This window comes from Hyperoodon ampullatus (genome assembly GCF_949752795.1).
Source record: "Hyperoodon ampullatus genome assembly, chromosome: 4".
NCBI classification, from domain to species: domain Eukaryota; kingdom Metazoa; phylum Chordata; class Mammalia; order Artiodactyla; family Ziphiidae; genus Hyperoodon; species Hyperoodon ampullatus.
Window position 1 is genome coordinate 36,700,609 of NC_136917.1, and position 15,458 is coordinate 36,716,066.

At 61.6% G+C, this 15,458-nt stretch overlaps 2 protein-coding genes across 4 annotated transcripts; one reads left to right on the top strand and one right to left on the bottom strand.

Moving 5' to 3' along the window:
• Window positions 1-775: 775 nt before the first annotated feature.
• CRLF1 (cytokine receptor like factor 1) lies at window positions 776-11,160 on the top strand (the record flags this gene model as incomplete). Its single annotated transcript, XM_079701506.1, is given in 11 exon segments — window positions 776-887; window positions 5,494-5,775; window positions 6,111-6,240; window positions 6,408-6,577; window positions 7,811-7,968; window positions 8,103-8,271; window positions 10,190-10,377; window positions 10,486-10,539; window positions 10,541-10,548; window positions 11,030-11,077; window positions 11,079-11,160. Coding segments are annotated over 11 exon segments (1,401 nt in total).
• Window positions 11,161-11,611: 451 nt separating this feature from the next.
• On the bottom strand, window positions 11,612-14,690 carry REX1BD (required for excision 1-B domain containing). 3 transcript variants are annotated; one of them, XR_013810854.1, is made up of 5 exons: window positions 14,198-14,690; window positions 14,021-14,103; window positions 13,516-13,807; window positions 12,386-12,535; window positions 11,612-11,834 (listed from the first exon to the last, which is right to left on the bottom strand). XR_013810854.1 is itself a non-coding variant. In XM_079702954.1 (5 exons), the coding sequence occupies exons 1-5, from the start codon at window positions 14,297-14,299 to the stop codon at window positions 11,762-11,764; spliced, it is 540 nt and encodes a 179-aa protein (XP_079559080.1). In that variant the 5' UTR covers window positions 14,300-14,681; the 3' UTR covers window positions 11,612-11,761. The 3 variants fall into 3 exon arrangements, 2 of the variants coding, with proteins under 2 accessions (XP_079559080.1, XP_079559079.1); XM_079702954.1 differs by having other exon boundaries at window positions 12,459-12,535; window positions 13,516-13,720; window positions 14,198-14,681; XM_079702953.1 differs by having other exon boundaries at window positions 12,459-12,535; window positions 14,198-14,681.
• Window positions 14,691-15,458: the final 768 nt, after the last annotated feature.

Genomic DNA, 15,458 nt, shown 5'->3' on the forward strand with positions numbered 1-15,458 from the left:
CTTCCCTCCAGCAAAGCCTGGGGCCGAGGCTTCGCGCGCTGGAGGACCAGAAGAGGCGGGATGAAGTGGGAGGGGGAGCGCTGGGCCAAAACCGGTGGGACCCGCGCGCCGATGGCCTGGGGCGGGAGGGAGGGCGACTTTTAGGCCCCTGGGGAGGAAGGGGGGCTGGAGATGGGAGCAGGCGGGGCTCAGGGACCGCTCAGTGGGGGGGCGGGGCCAGAGTTCGGGTGGGGGCCGAGACAGAGGATGGGGGGGAGGAGCGGGCGAGGGCTGGGGGCCTCAGGGGACGCCGAAGGGGCACATGGCTGAGAGCAGGGTGCAGAGAAGTGGGCGAGGGTATGGAAACCCGACTGGGGGCTCCAGGTCCCAGATTGGGGGTAGGGAGCCTGGAGCTCGCGGGGTTGGAGAGGGAGGTCCCAGGTCGGTAAGGGTAGAGTGGGGGGTTTGGGGCCGCGGGAAAGGGCGCGTGAGGTGCGCGGCGGGGCGGAGGCCGGACGGGTGGGGCCCGCGGTGCCCGCGGGCTGGCGGGCGGCGGGGAGGCCGGTGCGGGGCCCGGCGCTCGCCCCCACCCCGGGGGCCGGGCCGGGGGCGGGGCCGGGCGGGGCCAGCGGCGCATTAGCGCCTTGTCAATTCGGTTGCTCAGACTTGCTCTGGCCTCCGCGCCCGCGCCCAGCGACGTGCGGGCTACTTGGCCCGCGCCTCGCCTGCGCCCCGAGTCCCTCGCCGCCGCCGCTGCAGCCGCCGCCCGCCGCGCGCCCCCGGCAGCGCCGGCCCCATGCCCGCCGGCCGCCCGGGCCCCGCCGCCCAATCCGCGCGGCGGCCGCCGCCGCTGCTGCCCCTACTGCTGCTCTGCGTCCTCGGGGCGCCGCAAGCGGGATCAGGAGCCGGTGAGTAGCCGGCGCCGTGCTCCCCTCTTCCCGCCTGGGCCGAGAGCGTGCGCCCCGGGGGCAGCCGCGGGGGGAGGGGGCGCGGGCGCCACCTGGACGGCCCGGGAACAAAGGAAGGCGCCCCCGGCGCGGCCCTCGGGGCATCCTCACCTGTGGGGCGCACAGCGCCGAAGTCCCCTGGCCCGAGGGTCCGGCTTCCGCTGCCGAGGCCTTTTTACCTGGGCTGTCCTCTGGAGGACGCCCGAGTCGGCCCAGAGGGGTCGAGGGGCCGCGGCCTGGGACCCTCTGCACTCCAGGACGCGGTGGGCGCACACGACAGCGTCTGCTGACTCGGAGACGCGGAGACCGCGGGTCACCGCTCTTGGGCGGCGGCGCACGCGGTAGGCGCGCTGGGTGCCGGCCCTGAGCGGGGCCCCCCCCGGGTGGAGGGATGAGCCCCGTGAGGAAGGCGGGGCGGGAGGGGGCCGCTCTGGCCGCCTGGCGCGCGGCCCGGGGTCCCCGGGGACGCGCCTCTCCGCGGGCCGGCGCCGCCGCCCTCCCCCTGCGGGACCCCGAGCGCGGGGGTCCATGGAGTCCTCGCCACTGGCGGCGCTCAGAACTGTTCCCGGCCACGCTGCGCCGGGCTAGGAGACTCTAGGGAGAGAAATCTTTGTGAGAGAGTGGGTGAGAGTGAGAGGGAGCGGAACCCAGCGAGTCCGGGCACCGCAGGCCCAGCCGTTGGTGGGGGAGCAGCCACCGGGAGCCCACAGCCCCCGCAGGCCGAGACCCCCGCCCTGCTGGGAGCGCCTGGCCTCCGGTACTCTCCGGTCCCCCACCCAATGCACACCCCCGCCAGGACACGGTCTCCACATCCAGACCCGCTCTGGGACACACCCAGAGACACACAAAGACTCACACTGGCTTGTGGCCCGTCACCCTCGCCCTCAGATGTGCGCACACTGCATCCCAGATGCACATTCGCACACCATCGGGGCGCACACACACATTCCATCCCTGACACACACACATTCATGGTCACACTCTTTTCGAGGGAGAGGCAACCCAGGGCACACACGCAGGCACAACCTGCCCTGGATGTTTGCAGTCACTCCACGCACCCCATCCAGGCACACAAGTCGACCCGGGTGGGCAAACACTGCACCCGAGGTGGACCTACACTGCACAGAGCTGTTTGCAGGCTCCCTGCGGTGCTCCTTCAGAAAGAGCAGGGTCCGGTGTCCTGGAGGCACTTGCTGAAAGCCTAACATGCCCAAGGCTCTTGGGCAGGTGAGGGGCTTCCCCAGGCCCTCCTGGGGTTCCTGACAGCTCTGCCAGGCAGTGGGCAGCACCTGTGAATGCCACCTTTAGTGGCAGGCTTTGTTTCCCAGCCAGCAGAGCAGCAGGCAAAGGTGGTGGTGGTAGAAGGATTGTTGTGCGTGTGTTTTTTCCTTTAAGGGGGAAGAAATTAAAGATTCTCACACCTCAGCAATATGTTTCTACTTACGGTGTGGTGTGTCTTAGCACCTGACCAGCAGGCGGGTGGGTCGTAAAGCGTCTGCAGGTACCGGCGGGACAGGAGATGGGGACCCCCATGGGGACCCCGGGTAGAGGCCACCCTCCTGCCTTGCTTGCAGAGAGTCTCACACTTTTCCCTTTTAAAACACATGGTGTTCCTTTTTAATAACGGCAGTGGCTCCAGATTGGGAAGGGGGAGAGAAAAAACTTTTAAAGGCCCCAGCTCTGAGGGAAAGGCGGGGAGGCAGGGAGCAGGGGAGGGGGGCTGTCCAAAAGCCTAGCCTAGGGATCTGCTTAAGGGAGCCTTCTAGGAAGCCCCCAAAACCAGGCCAAGGGCCCTCCCAACCTCAGTGAGCTGTCCCCAGCTGCTTTGCCTGGGCTGGAATGTGTGCATCCTGGTCCCAAATGCCTTGGCCCATTGTTTGGGGAGGCCTGGAGGGAGCGCACCAGCCAGCCAGGACCCCAGAGCTGGGAGGGGCCCTAATCCCAACAGTTCCTAGGCACTGCAGTGTGCTGGGCCCTCTGGACATGGTGAGCTCATCTCATTCATCTCCCCAGCAGGTAGAACGTATTTTCCTCCCATTTTACGGAGGAGGAAACTGAGAACAGGGGAGGGGAAACCAATTGCCCAGGTGCCCCAGCCAAGATGGGCACCCACGTCCCAGGAGGAGAAGTCCTCCCTGTGACATTTCCTGCTGGAGCTTGGGTTGGGGGACTGGCCTGTCCAGGCCCGCCTGGCCTTGCCCTCTTGCCCTGTCCCCCGCCCAGCCCTGGGAGGGCAGCTGCAGCTGCTGGCAGGCAGGCCACACCAGCCCAGGCCAGGCTGGTGTGGCAGAGGGGCAGTGCCACAGCCAGCCAGGACCCCCCTGAGAGCCCCCTTCCTGGCCTGGCCGTGGGGGTGAGTGGGGGACAGGAGGGCCGTGACCCACCCCTGGAGGTTTGAGAATGGGCCTGGGGTCCGGGCAGGCCTGGCCATGCCTCCCACCCTGCTGGGGGAGCCCAGGCAGGAAGCGGTGGGTGGGCCGGGGCAGAGACGCTGGCACGCCCGAGTTCATGCTGAAGGAATTCCGAATTAGCGGGCGGCTGGCTGCCTGGGACCTCCGGGGCGGCCCCCTGGCCCCCCGCCCCCAAGCCGCCCCCGCCTCCTCGGCTCTGGCCGGCACAGCCGGCTCCTTCGCACGGACGCTGAGACCTCCGGCGAGCCCTGGGCCAAGCCCCAAACGCAACTGCGATCCCAGGCTCCAGCAAGACATGGCCCTCAAGCCAAGTTTGCCCCGGAAAATCGTCAGGGCTGGCCCCAGGAACTGTGTCCACCCCATCTCGCCCATTTGGGGCAGTGAGAGCCAGCACAGGGCAGCCGCTGGCATTTAGGGGCCTCCCAGGGGAACCAGGATCACCCTGTCCTTGGCTGCCAGGGAAGCTGGGCTGCCCCTGCCTCTCTGCCCCCCTGCAGTCCCTTCTTCAGCTGCCTAGTGATCCTTTTAAAATATAAATCCCTCCCTTGCTCAGAACCCTGGAATAACTCCTCCCTGCAGGTCTGGCCCCCTGCTAACCTCCCAGACCTCATTTCCTACCACCCCTGCCCCCCAGTATCTTTGCACTTGCCGCTCCCACTGCCTGGACACTCTCTTCTGTATATTTTCATGGCTACTTCTTTCACTTTATTCACATCTCAGCTCAAATGCCACCTCCCCAGACAGGCCTCTTGGGCCATTTAGCTGCCACCACTGATTTGTGCTTTATTTTCTCCCTTACTTGTTCTCCTAGACATTTATTTGTTCTTTTTCCTACTGCTCCCTTGGATTCAAGGCCCAAAGGGGCATGAATTTGGGGTATCTTGGTCACCATTGTGCCCTCAGGTCCTGGCACACTGTAGGTGCTCCTTGAATGAATGAATGAACAAATGAGTGAATGAGTCCTCATTACCACTCTTGGTGGAGGGAGAGGCCCCTTCCCAAAGTCTCAGAGAAGTAAAAGAACTGGCTTAACCTCCAGAGTGAGCTGGGGGCATTCGAACACAGCTCAGCCTGGCTTAAAGATCCCACAGGGTTGTCCTTAAGACAATATTTTCACTCTTCTCAAACAATCTCATGTGGCTGATACCATGATGCCCACTTCCCAGGTGGGTAGACTGAGACTCAGAGGGGCATCAGGGGCTTGAACTGTGCATCCCCATCCCCTCTTCTGCGCCTTGGTTTCCCCTTGGATAAAAACAGGTCTCTCTTAAGTTCTAATCTTTGGACTAGAAGGCTTCTCCTGTGGAAGGCAGGAGGAAAGGCATCAACCACGGCATCCCAGAGGCCCCTGTGCCCAGCACCCAATTCACACACAACCCAGTTTAGGAAGTCACTTTCCATCTGATCTTCCCAATGGCCCTGAGGACCGTGAGTTTTCTTGTTCCCATTTTGCAGATTAGGAAAACTGAATCGAGGGAAAGCAGGATGACGGCAAGTCCCTTTGGATGGGGGTGGGGAGCCTAGAGCTTGCCACAGTCACTCTCAGTTCCAGTGGCAGCGCAGAGACTGACAAATATAGGTTTAAATAGTGTGCCCTTCTTCTATTTGGTGACCTTAGGCAAAGGACTCGATCTCTCAGAGCCTTGTTTTTTTTCATCCATAAAATGAGCAGGATTCTAGTAGGGGTCAGGGCACCCCTTTTTAGAAGTGCCTTCCTCCCCACAGAGACACATGTGTGAGGTTCTGGGGGTAGAAGAGAAAGAACACACAGTCTGTTACTTCTAATTGTCAAAAATAAAATGAAAAAAAAAAAAGCAGAGTGTAGTGGTTGTCAGAAGTATGTGCAAAGCAAGAGGTACTTGGATCTGAGTGAGGTTTGTAACCACTCAGAAAGCCCTGAACAAGTCAGTGAGGAAGTGGTTTGGGAGGACCTGAGTTGTGGAATCAGGCAGTCCTGGGGCTGAATCTTGGCTTTGCCACCAACCTTGGGTTTGTCACTTGACCTAATAGAGCCTCAGTTTCCTTCTCTGTAAAATGGGGACAATCATATAAAGCTCCTTTGCAGGACTACCGTGAATCTTGGAGGACCTAGGATGGTGGGGGATGCTCAGGGCAGCTCCATCCCAGGCCTGACGGGTGCTCCTCTCTGACCCCAGACACGGCTGTGATCAGTCCCCAGGACCCCACGCTCCTCATCGGCTCCTCCCTGCAGGCCACGTGCTCAGTGCACGGGGACCCACCAGGGGCCACCGCCGAGGGCCTCTACTGGACCCTCAACGGGCACCGCCTGCCCCCTGAGCTGTCCCGAATGCTCAACGCCTCCACTCTAGCCCTTGCCCTGGCCAACCTCAACGGATCCAGGCAGCAGTCGGGGGACAACCTCGTGTGCCACGCCCGTGACGGCAGCATCCTAGCCGGCTCCTGCCTCTATGTTGGCCGTAAGTGGGCCCCCAGGACACCTAGGGGTAGCTCTTGGGGGCAACATCTCCCTCTGGAGAGGGGCATGAATCATGGGCCCTCTGGTCTGGGGCTGAACAATGGGTATACTGGCATAAGTTGAGAGGTACAGGCCGCTAGGGTGGGAATGAGAGCCTGGAGACCACCCCCCCACAAGACCATCCTCAAGAGAGCTATGCAGGTGGTCCTGCCAACATCTGCTCTGTCCATCCTCCTTCCGCTCCAAGATGGGGGCCCCAGCTGGCAGCCAGCAACTCCCCCTTCCACCTGTCCACGGCCAGTCCAGACCCTCAGCCCCTGCACCCCCCTTCCCCAGTGCCCCCAGAGAAACCCTTCAACATCAGCTGCTGGTCCAAGAACATGAAGGACCTGACATGCCGCTGGACGCCGGGGGCCCACGGGGAAACCTTCCTCCACACCAACTACTCCCTCAAGTACAAGCTGAGGTTGGTGGTGGCCCTCGGGTGACATGTGTTCCAGTCTGGCTGTGTGGCCTTGGCCAAGCCTTCCCTCTCGGAGTGCTGGTGTCCTTTCTGCACTCCGGGGCTGCTGGGGGGAGGTTTGGGGGCCCAAAGGGACCCTCACATGTCCTCCTCCCCTCCTGCCCCTGCAGGTGGTATGGGCAGGACAACACATGTGAGGAATACCACACGGTCGGACCTCACTCTTGCCACATCCCCAAGGACCTGGCTCTCTTCACACCCTATGAGATCTGGGTGGAGGCCACCAACAGGCTGGGCTCGGCCCGCTCTGATGTGCTGACACTGGACATCCTGGATGTGGGTGAGCCCTGCCCCCCCGCCAAAGCCAGCCTGGCCCACCTGGGATCCACCCCCTCCCCCTCGGCCCCCACCAGCCCAGCCAAGCTGCAGCTCAGCTGAGGTCTGCGCTGCTGGTTGGGATGGGGAGAAGCTAGGCATCCACCCGTCCGTCTCCAGCCCCCTGAAGCAGCCAGGATACCCCTACTCTGTGGAGAACACCTGGCCTGGCTGCCTCCCCCTCGGCAGCCCAGGTGTGCTGAGGGGGGCCCCCCGGGGAGCTGGGAGGGGGGGCGCCCAGGTCTGGAGGCGCCCCAGGAAGCAGCAGCCTGTAGCTGGGGGGGGGGCGTGCAGGCGGGAGGCAGGAAATGGATGATCTGCGAGCAGAATTGGGCCTAATCTAATTAGGGTGTTTCTCAGCCCCAAGCAGGCCTGTGCCTTAACCCTTTCGGCCCCTCACCAAGGCCTCAGGGGAAGAGGCCCGCCCTCCCTGCTGCCCAAAGGGCTCCCAGAAGGTTCCTCAGAAGTGTTGCAGTGACTCCCTCCTCCTGCTTCCCACTCTGCTTCCTTAAGTCCTGAAACTGCAGTGGGCACGTTCTAAGCCTCAGTTGTCCCTTTGCACCGAGCAAAGCCGTCACGTTGAGGACCTTTGTGAAGTTGGAAAGAGCAGGAGGTGGGCAGTGGGGGGGTTGGGGGAACTTCCCAGGAGTCTGGCAGCCCGAGGGCTCCCTGGTCTCCTGGGCATAATAATAATAATATCGGGCTTCCCTGGTGGCGCGGTGGTTGGGAGTCCGCCTGCCGATGCAGGGGACGCGGGTTCGTGCCCCGGTCCGGGAGGATCCCACAGGCCGCGGAGCGGCTGGGCCCGTGAGCCATGGCCGCTGAGCCTGCGCGTCCGGAGCCTGTGCTCCGCACCGGGAGAGGCCACAACAGTGAGAGGCCCGCGCACCCACCCCCCCTCAAAAAAAATAATATCATCATCCAGGCAGTGTCTGCTTTTTACATAGTTCCCTGAAGGTAGGATTATGTTTCTCCTGTCACAGATAATAATGGTGATAACAGCTAACATTAATTGAGTGCTTCTAGGTGCTGAGTGTTTCCTGAATATTATCTAATGTAATCCACCCGTCCTGAAGGGGGGAGAGGGGAGAACGGAGGCAGGTGCCATCTAAGCCACGTTCCCTGGTATTTGGACCCAGACAGAGGCCAGCCAGGTCCAAAGAGAGCCCGGTGACTAAGCCCCGCCCCACCCCCCTAGTGACCACCGACCCCCCGCCAGAAGTGCACGTGAGCCGCGTAGGGGGCCTGGAGGACCAGCTGAGCGTGCGCTGGGTTTCACCGCCTGCCCTCAAGGACTTCCTCTTCCAAGCCAAGTACCAGATCCGCTACCGAGTGGAGGACAGCGTGGATTGGAAGGTGCCCGCACCCACCCCCCAGTTCCGCTCCTCCCTCCTCCTCTCCCCCCTCCCCACCCCAAGCTGCCCCCGCCTCTGACCCTTCCCTTGCCACCCAGGTGGTGGATGACCTCTGACCCTGCCCTTTCTGCCCAGGTGGTGGACGATGTAAGCAACCAGACCTCCTGCCGCCTGGCGGGCCTTAAGCCAGGCACCGTCTACTTTGTGCAAGTGCGCTGCAACCCCTTTGGCATCTATGGCTCCAAGAAGGCAGGGATATGGAGCGAATGGAGCCACCCCACGGCTGCCTCCACCCCCCGAAGTGGTGAGCACCCCAACAGGGCTGGGTGGTCGTGGGGCCAGCCCCAAACCAGTCTGGGGCCTCTGTTTCCTTGTTCCCTTCAAGAGAGCAGAGGTCTCAAACTCTTGGCCCCGGGGGCCAATTGTGGCCCTTGGATCTATTTTCTTGGCCTGTCATTTGGAAAAAAAAGTTTGACCTACTGGCAGACTTTTAAAAACAATAAGTTTGAACACAAATATCCTAGATTCCCTAGAAAAATTGTCTAGAAAATGTAATAGGACACAACCAGAGTTACTCCACAGCCCCCATCAGCAGAGGCTGTCCCTTAAGTCAGGGCCCTTACTCTTTCAGTTGCACCATCCCCACCTGGCCTGTTTCACCCGCATGTACCCCTTCCCCAGCCCCTAAGGGCAAGTGAGTTTGAGACCCCTGCTTCTAAGACGATGGGCTGCCAACTCTCCCTATGACCGGCTTTGATTTCCCCTTCTGTTAAAGGTAGCGGGATGGCATGATCAGGGGCTGGGTCTGATTCCCTTTGTGGTCGGGGGTTTATCTAAGCCCATGGACCTCCCTTCTCTCCTTTGTGAAATGGTATGAAATCTTATTTGGTTCGTCCGGCCTCAGCTTCCCTATCTGGAAAGTGGGGATGATAATCATGCCTGCCTCAGGCTATTGTGAGGGTTAGATGAGAGATAACCCATGGAAAGTGCTCTCATGGTGGGTGCCACTCAAGCGTTTGCAAGTAATAGTTACTGAGACTCCCATCCCCTGCTCCCCCAGTGGTTTCACCTAAGGGAGGGCCCCTTTTCTGAGATGAGGACACCAAGGCCCCAAGGTCACACAGGGATCTGAACTCAGTTCCCTTGAAATCCTGGCTCATGCTCCTGGGATGATGGGGAAACTAAGGCCCAGTGAGGATCCCAGAGTCAGGGAGTGGCAGAGCAGGGCTCCAGCCAGTCCCCCAGCCCCCGTCCGGGGCCCCTCCAGGTTCGGCGGTGGTTCGGCGGTGGGCGGGAACTAGCACAGCTGGGAGGGGCCTGAGCCTTGGCCCCTGCTCGTGCCCAGCACCTGTGATTCTTGCACGTGAGCCAGCAGGCGGCTGTGTCCGCTGGGGAGGCTGGGGAGGCCAGGGGAAGCCGGCAGGGGCGGTGGGGGCCGGGGCTGTGCCAGGGCCTGTCAGCGGGTCCCCAGCGTTATTTATGATGTGAGGCCGATGTCCTTATCCGCCGGCCTGCTCAGGGCTGGCTGCGGCCAGTGACTGGACCGACAGGCCGGCCTCCCACCTGGCCCTCCTGGCCCACTCCCCATCCAACGGGCTGTACTCTCAGGCCTGTCCTGGGGGCTTGCCCCTCCCCCTCAGAGCCACCTCGAATTCTCTGTCTCCCTTCATCTCTCTGTCACTCACTCTCTCTCCCTGTTTCTATCTTTCTGCCTTTCTTGGTTTCTGCGTCCCTACACCCCCAGTGTCTCTGTCCCTCCCAGCTCTGGCTCTCCATCTCTCGACCCTCTGCATCTCCTTGGCTGTCTCTCATTGCTTTCGCTCTCCCTCTATCTGTCTCTCCTTGCCTCCATCGCTCAGTCTCTGTCTCTCTCTCTCCAGCTCTTTCTCATCAGCGTCTCTCTCTTCCTTCCTCTGCCCCCTGCTCTGTCTGCTTCTCATCCCTTTGGCCCTGGCCTCTCTCCTCCCCCCGCCCCCTTCCACTCACACCTGGCTCAGGCCACGGGAATCGGGTTCCTAGAGGGGATGTGGAGGAGGAGCCCCTTCCTTCCCCTGCCCCCTATCTCCTTGGGGGCGCAGCTGGGCTGCAGTGCTGGGCTGGGCCGTGGGGAGGACCGGGTCCCGTAGAAACAGGGAGGGAGGTGCCCTAAGGGAACATCCTTCTCCTGCCCGCGCGCGCCCTCTGCCGGGCGCGCTCTGACGCTGCCTCTCCGCCCCTATTAGAGCGCCCGGGCCCGGGCGGCGGGACGTGCGAGCCGCGGGGCGGCGAGCCGAGCTCGGGGCCGGTGAGGCGCGAGCTCAAGCAGTTTCTGGGCTGGCTCAAGAAGCACGCGTACTGCTCGAACCTCAGCTTCCGCCTCTATGACCAGTGGCGAGCCTGGATGCAGAAGTCACATAAGACCCGCAACCAGGTAGGAAGGAGGGACGCCCGGGCGAGAGGTGGAGGGGTGGGGCCAGGGGGGTAAACGGGCTGGGGAGGTAGGTCCTCAGCCCTCAGACACTGCCTCCTTCCTTCCAAGCACAGGACGAGGGGATCCTGTCCTCGGGCAGACGGGGCGCGGCGAGAGGTAAGGGGGGCCCAGGTGGGTAGACAGGCAGGGAGACAAGGGACCCTACTGGTGGCCGTAGGCCACGGGCCCTCCACCCTCAGCCCTAGTTACTGAGGTGCAATCCCTTCCTCCATCTCTTATCAGCATTTACGTTAACACCTACTGTGTGCCTGCCCCTGTAGCCCTTAGTCTAGTAAGAGCGTCCAGATCCCTTTAAAATGTCCAGAGGGGAATGTCATCCTCAGGGATGAATGCACATAGCCACCCGGTAGCATTATATGAGCGCCTACTGCATACCGGCCCTGTGCCAAGCACATTACCTGCAGGACACTCCATGGGATAGATATTACTTTTCAGATGGGGAAACCGGTGCCTAGAGAGGGGCAATAGCCTACCCAAGGTCACCCAGCTGAAAGTGGTGGGACCAGGACCTGAACTGGGGCCTCCTCATTTGCTCTGTGGTCCTGGCCCCTCCCAGGCTCCTTGCTAAGCCTGGCTTCCCCTCTGCCTGCAGGTCCTGCCAGATAAGCTCTAGAGGCTGGGGCTGCCCTCCCTGCTGCATGGACCCCAGACTGGGGGCCACCTCTGTACCCTCACCTCAGGGTGCCCCAGCCCTCTCGGCAGCAGCTGGGGCGAGCACTCTGAGCTCCGAGGGCCACAACAGCTCTGGCCTCCACGTGAGGTGCACCCCAGTGGGGGGAATGTGTGTGAGGGGGGCTGAGCTTCCCAGAACGCCTGCCAGGGCTGCGGGTGAAAAAGGGTCATTACTCCCCCCTACCCAGGACCACTCCAAAGAGTCTTTTTAAATAAACAAACTATTTAGGTGCCCTGATTGTGAAGGTGAGTTTGGGGCTAGAGTGGCCTAGGGTGGGGACTGATGAGGAATCCTGATGACCCGTTGGGATGGGAATCTTGACCTCCCAGAATTTCTGACTCTCTCCATGATCTGAAATATCTGGTTCCAAACTCCTTGGAGAGTGTGATTCAAAACACCAGGGTTTTTACACTCATGGAGTGGGGGAATCTTGCACCTGCCATCCCTGGCTTTGTGGGATCCCACCCCAGCACAGAGACAGTGGAGCAGCTGCAGACGAAAGGTTCTTTAGGTTCTTTATTATGAGAGGTGAGGCGAACTTGAAGAGGGTCAGTGGTCCAGTGGGGCATGACCCCAGCCAGCTGGCAGTCAGGGCAGAGCGCTGCATGCCCCATTTCCCATCTCCTTTGGCTTGTCCCTGGGGAGCCACCATCACTCGGCAGATTCTGCATCAAACCTGAGATCCTGGAGAACATCGCTGATTGCTTCCATGGTTTTAATTACCCTACAAGAGTGGATGGGAACTATAAATAAAACCCAGATGGGGCAAATCAGCCGCCGCTGCGCAGCTCCGAAGGGGCTGTAGCCAGCCCCGGGCTCTCCTGCCTGCCGCCAAACCTCCAGGCAGCACTAGCAGCCAGAAGGACCATTTAGGTGCCTGGGAGGATGGGTGGTCCCACGGGTCCCGAGTGGCAAGAGAAAAGGCCATCTTGGGTGGGTGTGTGCCATCAGGAAGGTGTGCAGGGTGACGGTGGCACATGTCTAGTGGGTGTGCACATTTGTGCGCTTGGGGGGCCAAAGGCAGGAGTGTGCAGGCGTGTGCCTGGTGGGGCCTGGGCGACCATGTCCAAGCTCGGAGTCGAGCCATGTGAGCAGGATTGGTGTGTATGAGGTGCACAGCTGTGTCCTGGGAATGCACAGCGAGTCTGGTGTGAGACTGCACAGCCTGTGTGCTGGGGGAGTGTGTAGTACATCTAGGAGTCACCAAGTGAGTACTCTGGCATGCACACCCTAAGGGTCGTGTGCAGATCTGCCCTTGCCAGCCCTGGGGCGCACCTGGCTGGGGGTGGGTGCCCAAGGGTGCATGTGCAAATCTAGCATGGTCAGCCCACTGGGAGGTGGTGCTCACTTCATCTTCAGCCGGTGCATCTGCAGGTTGTCCTGCCCAGTCAGCTCTGGTGTCCCCATCAGCTGCAGCAGGGCCACCTGGTTGGGGAATAGGCAGCAAGGAGGATGTCACAACTGGCAGAGGCCACCCCCTGCCCTCCCACATAGTAGGGAGGAAGAGACACTGAAGCACCAGGAAAGGCAGCGCAAGGGTGGGGCCACAGCAGGCAGGAGTCTCAAGGGTCGGTACTTAGCGCAGGAGGAATCTAGGATTAGGTTTAGGGGGGCTCCTGAGGAGAGGGGCCGAGTGGGCGGGCCCTAGAATCAGTGCAGAGCGCAACATGGGCATGGCCTCACGTAGGCGGGGAAGGGGAACAGTGGTGAAATCACAGCCAGGGATAGGTGGGCGGGGGCGGGGGTGGGTGGGTTGTGAGGGTTGTGAAGTAGGCGGAGTCTCAGGGACCAGCCAGGGAGTTACAATCCCAGGGTGGAAGTAGGCCAAAAACCTAGACTGGGATTGGGTCTCTACAGCAGCGTGGCCTGGGAATCCCAGCGTAGAGTGTGATGTGGGCGTGGCTTCGCGTGGAGCTGACCTGGGAATGGTAGCGTATCTTGGTCAGGACTGCCTGTAGAGGCAGAGTAGGCTGGGCCTTGGATCCCTAGCGGGAGGAACAGGCCCAGAACCTAGGCTGGGATCGAGGGTGTACCCGGGAGGGGACCTGGCCTGGAAATCCAAGGCCCCCAATCAGCCGGGGGTTGAGTACCTGGCCTGGGGCATTGGGACAAGCCAGGGCGGGTAGGAGCATTGTAGGGGCGGGGTCTGGGATAGAGTGGGCGTGTCCTGGGACTAAAGATCTGGGTGAAAAGTGGGGGCGGACAGGAGGGGGTTAACCCTGAGACTCTCGAGTGAACTCTTAGTGGATGACTGAGGTGGGGCAGGAAGAGGGGGTGCTGGGGCGCCAGGGGCGGGGTTCAAGGGGACGGAATCTGGCCCCTCCCCCAAGGGGTGCACAGTGGGCCAAGGCCCGAGAGACAAGCCGTGGAGTAGGGGGATACATGGCCGGGGGGCGGGACCTCACCGTGGCCAGGCGCGTCTCCTCCAGCTGCTGCAGCCTGCGCACGTGGCTCGCAAGCAGCGGCTGCGCTCGGGGTCCGGCTAGCTCGGCCTCCACCGCCAGCACCTCCCGCGAGGCGGCGGCGAAGGCCTGGGTCACCTCGTGTACTGTGCTCCGGTAGCGCGGAAAGTCGTAGGGCGGGCCGCTGCTCAGGTACTGTCGGTGGCCTCTGCGGCAGGCGGGGATCCTGAGGCTACGGCCCCGGCTCTCAGGCCCTGCACCCGCATCGACCACCTGAAAGCCCTCCAAGTGTTCCCTAAACCCCAGAGTGTGGAGGACGTTCTGACTCCCGCAGGGTAACCCAAGACGGGCCCACCCCTGCGCACGCGGAAGGGAGCGACCTGGTCTCCCCGCAAATCCCACCCCACCTCTGACACCGCGGCCCCGTGGGGACCCAGTTCCTCCCCCAAGGCACGCCCATCCCCGGAGCGGGCTGGGGGGCTGACCCCTCCCCTACGCCCTCACTTACTCATCCAGCCGGCGGAAGGCCTGCGCGCGCTCAGCCTGCAACTGGTGGATGCGCTGCACCAGCGCCCGTATCGCGGCATCTTTCTACGGGGCGAGGGGCACGGCTAGGGTATGAAGCCGGCGCCCCCGTGCCTGCACCGCCAGCCCCGCGCCTGTCCCCGCTCGGGCTCGAGCTCACCCAGGGCCACACCAGCTGCTCGCGCTCCGGGGCTCCAGTGGCTTCCACATCACCGGGCACCGCGGGAACAGCGGACTCCGCCGCAGCCTCAGTGATGATCATGACTGCGCAGCTCTGGTCCCACCCGGGAGCAGGTTGCTCCGCTGCGCCTGGCGCCCCCTGCAGGCCCGGAGGCCTCTGGAGCCAGCTTGTGGCGGCCAGCTAACCTGGAGACCCCGGGGGAAGAATGGGGAGCGAAGACTGGGGGCCTGACACCCTCCGCCCACCCGCAACCCTGCGCTTGTTCCCGACCGGCGCCTGCCTTAACGTTTTCGACCTTAAATGTACGGCTCTGTATACAGCAAGGCTGTCCTTCAGCTTGTTTCTATGCAGCTATGTCAAAACCCGACTTCACTTCCTCACATCCCATCCCAAGATAAAGAAAATTGAATCCAAGAAGTGATAGCCATCATCTAATGCCACAAGGTTGTGACAAGAGTGAGATTTGAACGCAGGTTCTGACACTGGAGAATTCAAGTCACTGGCACCCACAGGTTCTGTGTGAACTGCTCTGAAGGGGGGGGGGGCTGTGCAAAAGGCCCTGAGGTGGGAGTCTGGTGCAGGGCTGAGGTCAGGGGTGGGGGGTGGGAGGGTTCCTATTAAGTACAGAGAAAGCCTGGGAGCTGGACGTACACTGCCTAGTTTGAGCTTCAGAAAGCTTCCTCCTCCAGGAGTGGACACAGGGTAAACCAGAAAGATGGTGGTGGCCTGGCCTTAGGGAGGAGGGGGAACTGACAAAAATGAAACCCAACTGAGGCCTGAAGTGACAGCCTTTAGCTGGCACTCCAGGTCTCAGCTGTTCTCAGGCATCACTGTCTAGGCCTGGGTTGTCACCTACAGGAAGCCCCAATCACCCCAAGACAAATAGAAGCATGGCCTTGTCAGGGCACTACAAGCCCTCACCTGACAGACATCAGTCTTGGATGGGACCCAGGAGCTCCTAAAGGTCAGTCAAAATTGAGAACAGGTATTTTACACTAGGTGGGGTGTTCCTTCCTACCCCGCCATCCACCTACACCTGAACACCTCCAGGCCCCAGATGTGAGGGTTGTTAATGTGCCTGACCAGGTCCCACCAGTCCCTAGGCTGAGGTCTTTATTCCCATATTACAGATGACAAAATCCAGATGGGTGGGCTCACTAGGCTATGTGGCAGAGGGCCAGGAGTGAGACTTGCCTGTGCTGTGGTTATGACAACTTTAGACATGAAGGGCAGAGACCAT